At 37.6% G+C, this 8,330-nt stretch overlaps 1 protein-coding gene across 1 annotated transcript; it reads right to left on the bottom strand.

Annotated features, from left to right (window-relative positions):
• Window positions 1-2,345: 2,345 nt before the first annotated feature.
• Window positions 2,346-7,465, bottom strand: LOC141777645 (uncharacterized). The gene is made up of 2 exons (XM_074652099.1): window positions 7,059-7,465; window positions 2,346-4,592 (listed from the first exon to the last, which is right to left on the bottom strand). Exons 1-2 carry the CDS (start codon window positions 7,330-7,332, stop codon window positions 3,601-3,603), a joined length of 1,266 nt encoding a protein of 421 aa, XP_074508200.1. The 5' UTR covers window positions 7,333-7,465; the 3' UTR covers window positions 2,346-3,600.
• Between the last annotated feature and the right edge of the window lie 865 nt (window positions 7,466-8,330).

Raw genomic sequence — 8,330 nt, 5'->3', positions numbered from 1 at the left:
TTAAATGTATCGATCATCGAAATCTCCCTTACTGAGCCTCTAAGAAGTTGTAACACACTCCTCGGCAGAGCATTAAACACCACTGCAAACTCTTTTGGAGTAACTGGTAATCTAAAATTGGAAAGGAATTAATTAGTAACTTCATCTGCCCATCAGCATTAAGAATGTGTTTAACTAATACGATACCCATTTGTCGACCCATTTTCCATAATATAATGATTTATTTTTATATTGATTATTCTTGCCATCCCAAATGTTGATTTGATGCTGATTGGATTATTTCCTGTATGTTTAAAACTGGTGCAAAGCCTGTATGATGCTGTTTTTGAAATGTTTGTTGGTTACAGTTTTTCTCATTCACTTTGGCTCAATTCTTGAATGAGAATTGCTTTTTAATAACAATAAGACAATAATTAATAATAACAAACAATAATTGTTTTTACAATAAGTTCAAATCTCTGAACAATTAATTTGTCGTTCACAACAGATTTGAATTTCTCATTCATTCAAGCAAATTGCACTTGTTTTTGCACATGTGCAAAAGAGTAAGTACAATAACCACTTGCACGTCTTGCTGATCAAAACTGATGAGTTGATTCTCGGTGAAATTGTCTGAATACTCTTCACAACTTCTAAACATTATTTCATCCTTTGAGCCATCACATACAAAAGGATCCATTCAATTATCAAAATCTGTCAGACATACATGTATATTCCATAAATATCTATGACACGGTGTTACGTACTGTGAGGAGATACAGTTTGTTGTTTTTTTGCTTTACTTATTTTTGGCATGGATGTCATTTTGTGGCAAATTTTCTGTTCACTGTATATGACTTCATATCAAAGATTAAATGTGAATTTACCGTTTACAATACATGTAACACATTGCTACACTAATACATTTACTTGTATACATGCAAATGTGCATATCCTGTTTCTGTGTGTACAGTAATCTAAAAAGCTTTGTGCGACACACAACAGCCTGCAGCTAGACAGAACTGACATTCTGGTATAGTACAGTAAACAGTCAGTGTCAACAAAAAAAGTAGAAAAATAAATATAAGAAACATTTCCAAGGGTTGACTGGTGAAGAAATATCAAAACATTTTGACCAGTACGGCTCACACAATTACAAAACAACTTTTCATTTTGGTGGCATTGGTCAATTTACTGACACAATAACTGGGTTTTGAAGCATGAATGAAGTGTTTGGGCGAGTTACGACATTTTGCAGACATGCAATAGAGTTGTGATGTCAAACAGATGTGACGATTACAGTTTAGAGAAAGTTAAGACTGTTTCAAAAAATGAACCAAAGCGACTGAGAAAAACTGTAACCAGCAAACATTTCAAAAACAGCATCATACAGGCTTTGCACCAGTTTTAAACATACAGAAAATAATCCAATCAGCAGTAACCTATACAATAACTGTTGTTTTCAGTCATTGTTCTTTCAATTACTGTTTGTAGTGGTTGTTTGTTTTAATGATTATCTCTATGTTTGTATTAAAGTGTTATGTGTTGTCCCTTAGAAGCCTAACCAGGAACTGCACATAGATACGACTAGAAGTCCTATATACATTACATTGCTTGCATTTTATTTAAATGTAAAAATGTCTATATGTATCGTCAAATAAATGCATAAAATAAAATTAAAATAAATAAATAAATATATAGATAAATAAATAAATAAATCAAATAGAAGTAGAAAACACACCAGAAAACAATTTATGTGTGGCCCTTACTTTAAAAATATTTAAAGTAAAATATCAAATAATTTTTTTTTAAAAACTGAAAATGTTGGAGTTTACTTGGAAGTGAATTGAATAAATGGAGATTTTTTTTGTCAGCTGCTGTTTCAAAGGTAAACAATGAACGGTCAGGTTCAACTTTTCAGCCAACATGGATGAGATAAGTCCTAAAAGTGCTCAGAATATGGATAGTTTGAAAATCTACAGTTCCATGACACTTTGTCGATTGGCTTGCAGTATTAGTTGCCTTGTAATTTTTAGTTTAATTGCTCTTGTATAGTTATTATTATTATTATTATAATATTTCATATAACTTTAATTATCTGTTTTTAACTTTTCTCTATTCATCTGTACTTATTGCTGACCCTGTCTTGCTGCAACACCTGAATTTCCCCTCTGGGGGTCAATAAAGGCACAATTTACCAAACAAACCAGATGTATTTTAGCACAATAACACTATTAAGTTTTACAGTTTCCCTTGGGAAATTTGACATTCTTGCCATCCTTAACAAATAATATATATATAAAATAGTATTTTGAGCTGGCCTGTTTCACACACCATGTATGAACACACCGAGACACAATGGACGTAATTTGACAAGCTTTAACTTATTTTATTTTTTTTAATACTTTTTTTTAAGTCCCCTTTTCTCCCAATAAAATATTATTCAACTCAACCATATACATTAACTCATAATATAGAAAGTTCATAATCGAAACAAAGATGAGGAAAAAAGCAAATCAATAAAATAAACAATGTAAAATAAATACATTTATAACAAATTTTGGAAAAAGGCATGTAATATGTATACTTATATACATATATTTATACTTAAGTATTTTTTTTCATATATGTATAAATATAGCAAAAGATGAAATTAAAGTTGGAACCTTTACTGCAAAATGGGAAAAAGAACAATCAGGAACATTAACATACTTTAATGTCAAGAAAAAAACATTATATTAAATAAGTACAAATATTAAAACACAATAAATTATTGCATAGGCACACACACACCCTCACTCCCTTTACTATGACACATTTAAATCATCACTGGTGCACCCGACTGTTTTCAGAGGCCACATAATAAGTTTAATGGACATCACTTGTGTGTAATCAAGGTGGAACTCTTGGTTTAATACACAGTCTGTATCTGGAAAGATCCAACATCATGAAGACAAAAGAGAAATACAAAAAGTACCAATCGGGGAGCGGATACCAGAAAATTTCCAAGGCACTGAAATACCTCTGAGAACAACATGATAAAACTGGAAAAACTATAAGTGCTCTCCTGTGCTCTTTTTGTGAAACTGCACAGAACTAATTGGAATCATTATTATGTATGAACCAAGAAAAAAAACGGAGTTGGCAGCCCCCGCCACAATAAGTGTATTTAATTTGGATGTATGTCTTGGCAGATATCCAACCTGCTTAATAAAGTCAATAATGGCAACGACACCGATCCAGCAAATCAGCTTGTTGCAAGAGAAAGTGTTGCACAGCTGTGAACCTATCTAAAAGGAGGAAAAAGGATCCTCAAAAACTGCCACAAGAAGCCAATGACACGACAGGAATCCAAGGCTGAAACCACCATTATGAATTTCATAAATAACACTATGTGTTTGGGTATGGTTGGGCCTCATTTCCAGCACATGCCGTACACTGGTAAGAGCAATCATAAATATAACAATCACATTTTTCCGCAAACATGTTTTGAACATTGCCAGCATCCCTGCTTAGCGCCCTGAAATGCAAGGTAGACATTTTATGGTTGCATTCAATGCATTAAAAACTGTCAAAGTACATTGTGCAAATTCTCTCACTCAGAGCGCCAGTATCTGAGCGCTATCTACCTTGCAGGTGAATCTCCTGGTGTATTTTGAGGTTACCCAGCACGGTGAAGCTTTTACCACACTGTCCACAGCTGTACGGCTTCACCCCGCTGTGGAACCGCTCGTGCCTCAGGCAGTTGTCCTGCCTCGAAAACATCTTGCCGCAGATTTTGCAACTGTACGGCCTCTCCCCCGTGTGCACACTTTGGTGCGTCTTCAGACGGGTCTTCTGGGTGAAAGATTTCCCGCATTCGAGGCACTTGAAAGGTTTAAAGAGCTGGTGGGAGGCCTTGTGCTCCTCCAGCTGAGACATGCGATGGAAACCCCTGTTGCAGATCGAGCAGATGAACAGTCTCTGATTCGCTTTCCAAACATTCATTAGCCTTTTTGCTCTCAGGTTGTTTCTGTTTAGGATGTGAACGTCCATGTTTGACCCTAATGTAGGTGCTGTGGACCTCTGTGCGTGAGGCGGGGCTGGCGATGGCCCGGCCTGTTGCGGAGCAGACTGCAAGCACTGATCCTGACTGACCGCAGGGTGTGGAGCACGTCGGAACTGTTCGTTATGAGCAGACTCTGAAGCGGTGCTTCCCATGCACATAGGTTGAATCTCTACCTCTACTTTTATTGGCACACTTAAGGAATCACCTGCAGTTTCCTCTGCTGCGGTTGATGAAGAGTTATAGGAGCTTTCTGTATTTCTATGAGCAGCATATTGCTCAGCGTGAGGGGGGAAAACCTGTACGTGCTGCTGCTGCATTGTAACAGAGCTTTTCTCAAACATTCTGCAAGCAGGAGGAGGCCACATCAGGTCATCTCGCTCTCCCGCCTCAAAGCAAATGTCAGGGTTGTCTGTTGTTTCCTGGGTGGCGAGTTCCTCCGCAGGCTCGTGTTTCACCGCCGGCCTCACGTCATGGTTCTCCTCTGCTCCGTGTCCGGGCTCGCACAGCGAATGAGAAGACTTTGGTTCCAGATACACGGCACATGTTCCCTGATCTTCTTTTTCATCTGAAATTGACAGAAATAAAATTGCAGGTGTGAATTTCACTCCTCAAATGTGAGTCAACAAAGCAAGAACACAACAGGTGCGCTTCCATCCACCTGGTTTTGTGCGCATTTTCAATTTGCGTATAAAAATGTCTAAAACTTAAAAGGACCAGTGTGTAACAATTAGGGGGATCTATTTTCAGAAATGGAATATAATATTAATAAGTATGTTTTCTTTAGTGTATAATCACCTGAAACTAAGAATCCTGTTTTCGTTAGCTTAGAATGAGCCCTTTATATCTTCATAGGGAGCGGGTCCTCTCCACGGAGTCCGCCATGTTGCACCACCATGTTTCTACAGTAGCCCAGAACGGACAAACCAAACTCTGTTAACTTTTCCTGCTTGGCCCGGTGTCGATAACGTTACTCGCTCCCGTCGCCGCCACTCTCTCTCTCTTGCTTCACCACTCACTTCCGACGTACACACACTCTAAGCACTCTACTCTAACAACAACTGGCTCTAGAGAGGGACATTCGCGTTATTTCGTCGGCCACCGTAGCTCTCCAACGCGCTTGGCACACGGGAGAGGCTTTGTCAGTTGGTTGCAATCTCCTCACTGCTAGATACCGCCAGATCCTACACACTGGACCTTTAAATGAAATAAAAAAAATCTAAATATTGCAAAAACGTTTATATGCTCGGCTGAGGTGGAAACGTTGGTGTATCTATAAAAGCAAAAAAAAAACTACAGTTGAACACAAACGTAAGTTGTTTTCCTTATTATTTGGAACTACCTCAAGAGTGACCTCTACCTCTACAGTAACCCAGAACGGACAAACCAAACACTGGCTCTAAAGGCGAAGGCTTTCGCGTCTTTACGTTACCTGAAGGCCACCGTAGTTCTCTGATACGCTTGTTACACTGCAGTAACGTGAGCCGCAGAGTGTAAAACCGTGGTACCGCCATCCGCCGTCTAACTTCCGTTGCTCCTAAAGTAGTGTTATTATGGTAAGAAGGCCTCTGAGCGAGGCGAACAGCGTTACCACGGTTTTGCACTTGGCGACTCACGTTTCCGCAGCCTTGGAAAGGGAGGAGCGAGCGGAGGGGTACTCAGTTGGTTGCAATCTGCAACCACACCACTAGATGGCACCAAATCTTACACACTGTACCTTTAACAACTTCATTATGACACTACGGTTTCTCTATGTTTTCTGAATTTCAATCTATTTTCCAATCCCTTGACTAGTCCTAAATACACGTAATACTTAAGCTATACCAAATTTAACTTTGCTCAGCTTTGTGAAGCCTGAAACCTGCTTATTGCTGCTTGCTTTAATTTTGGATCATTTATTTTATCTATTTGTTTATTTAACAGGGACAATGGACAGTCATTGACTGTCCCAGAGTGAACTAGATAGCTAAATTTCATCAGCAACTGACAGAACTGAAGGGTTGACTTGACCCAGAATCGCCGCTTGCAGCTATATTCCCATTAGGTTTCCCACATTGTTTTCCAACGTTTGAGGTTTGGCTGGTAGTTTAATTGCACAACATTTGGATATGAACCTTGTTCGTTATTCTTTGGCACAGTACAAGCCCACGGCTATTTACTTACACTCTTTACTGGAAGACCAGAGGAGAATAACATGACTTTTTCTGAACACTACAGATGAGTTCCTCATCAACCCGATATAGTATGTTCACTGCATCAACTTGCTACAAGAAACTTTCCAATTTCAGAATTGATTGTGAGTTTAATCTCATTAATACCCCTTAAATCTAGAGCTGAGATCATAAGTCAATTGAGCTGATTGATTGAGTTGATCAACCGAAAGCTTACCCAGTTTTTCTAAATTTAGTAAATTTGTAGATCTGAAAGAATCTGTCAATTAATCAATCAGTGAATCAACTTAAAAATTAATTGGCATCTATTTTGATGATTCCCGAAACATTCCCTCTCTCCATCGTTTTGGACTGTTGCTCAAACAAAACAAGCAATTTAAGATCATCTTGGACTTTTTTCACTATTTTCTGTTAGTTTCTGTTTCTGATGTTAAATAAAATAAGTATAAACAATAAAACCATAAAATGAATATAAAACACTACATAAAAGCCAGACTAAATAGATGGGTTTTTGATGCAGCCCTAATCATCTATAGTAAGTAATCTAACATCATTATCCAAAATATAATACTTTTGGTTTGGCAATGTATAGATACAATGGAAAAACAATGTGTGCCTATAACGGTATTCAGTGCTGAAAACTGTACAGTCTAATATTTGAGAGTGTAGAGTGATTAATCTTTCAGCCGAATTTAAGAGAACATCATTAAAAATGTTAAGGATCTTAAAGTTATGCTCTAGCAAACAAGAAAATGTTGTTTATAGGAATGCAAAAACTTAATTTGATAGTTTTTGAATGGAGTCTGGTGTGATGGTTCTCTCACAGAACCAGATGTGGCAGCTAACTGTCAGGTGTTGCTCACCTTTTCCGTCGACCTGATTCCCGGATGCAGTCTGCTCCTGTTTGTCCTCCGTAGCTCGGGTCTTGGCTGCTGCTTCTTGAGCGTTGCAGAGTTCAACCTCCATTATCTTCAAACTTCTCTTGAGCTCCTGGATCTCGCTGTCTTTGCGACACATCTCCAGCCGCAGCACCACCGACCCGTCCTCCACCAGCTTCGTTATCTCGGCCACCGCAGCCTTCGCTAACACTTCCATGATGGCGGAGAGCTGCGTACCGAACGAGGAGGAGAAAGACATCCTGCCGAGTGAAGATAAAAACACAGCAGAAGCAGAAGTGAAGCTTTATTCAGCAGCTCGAGCTTCTGCAGCGAGGCGACGCGCCTGCCCAGCTGTTTTATTTTGGTTTACTTCCGGGAAAGTTAGAGGGCGGATGTGACGTTAGGCAACTGACGTAACTCTTCTAATAAACGTGAATTAGAAATCTCTCTATTTCTCTAAAGTCTGTTTTTCTGTTAATAGAGGTATGGACTCCAGGATAAGGGCCTTGTTTCAGGGCAGCGTGGTTTCTACTCCGGCAGCAACATTTTATTGGAGTAATTTTGTTAGTGATATTGACTTATTATATATATATATATTAATCTTGTTAGTGATATTGACTTATTATATATATATATATTAATCTTGTTAGTGATATTGACTTATTATATATATATATATTAATCTTGTTAGTGATATTGACTTATTATATATATATATATTAATCTTGTTAGTGATATTGACTTATTATATATATATATATATATACATTTTGTTAGTGATATTGACTGGAAGAAAGTTTGGTCCTTACCACAAAAGTTGCTTCTAACAAATAAGGTGAAAGAGGTGTCATTTAAGTTGATCCACTGATTCTATCCAGTGAAACATTTCTTACTAAAGTTAAAGAGTGACATGGATGTAAATTGTTCCTTCTGCGAATCACATCCTGAAACTTGCTCTCATTTCCGGTCCTGTAAATATACATGTGAATTGTGGAAAGATGTCAATAATTTTATACTTGTTAACATTTTATCAGATTTTGCACTGTACTATAGAAATATTATATTTGGCTGCTATGATTTCAGTGACAAAGACAGGAATGCATTTTTTCTTATTAATTTAATTTTAATTATCGCGAAGTTCCACATTCACAAGTGTAAATTTACCCCAAAAAAGCCTAATTTCTTTGTATTTATGAAAGAAATGGAATTATATCTGTCAACAATTTCTTCCTCACAAAACAAAAAAGCAATGAAAAC

This window comes from Sebastes fasciatus, chromosome 11 (genome assembly GCF_043250625.1).
Source record: "Sebastes fasciatus isolate fSebFas1 chromosome 11, fSebFas1.pri, whole genome shotgun sequence".
In the NCBI taxonomy this organism is placed as follows: Eukaryota; Metazoa; Chordata; class Actinopteri; order Perciformes; family Sebastidae; genus Sebastes; species Sebastes fasciatus.
This window is presented reverse-complemented; position numbering and strand designations above follow the sequence as displayed.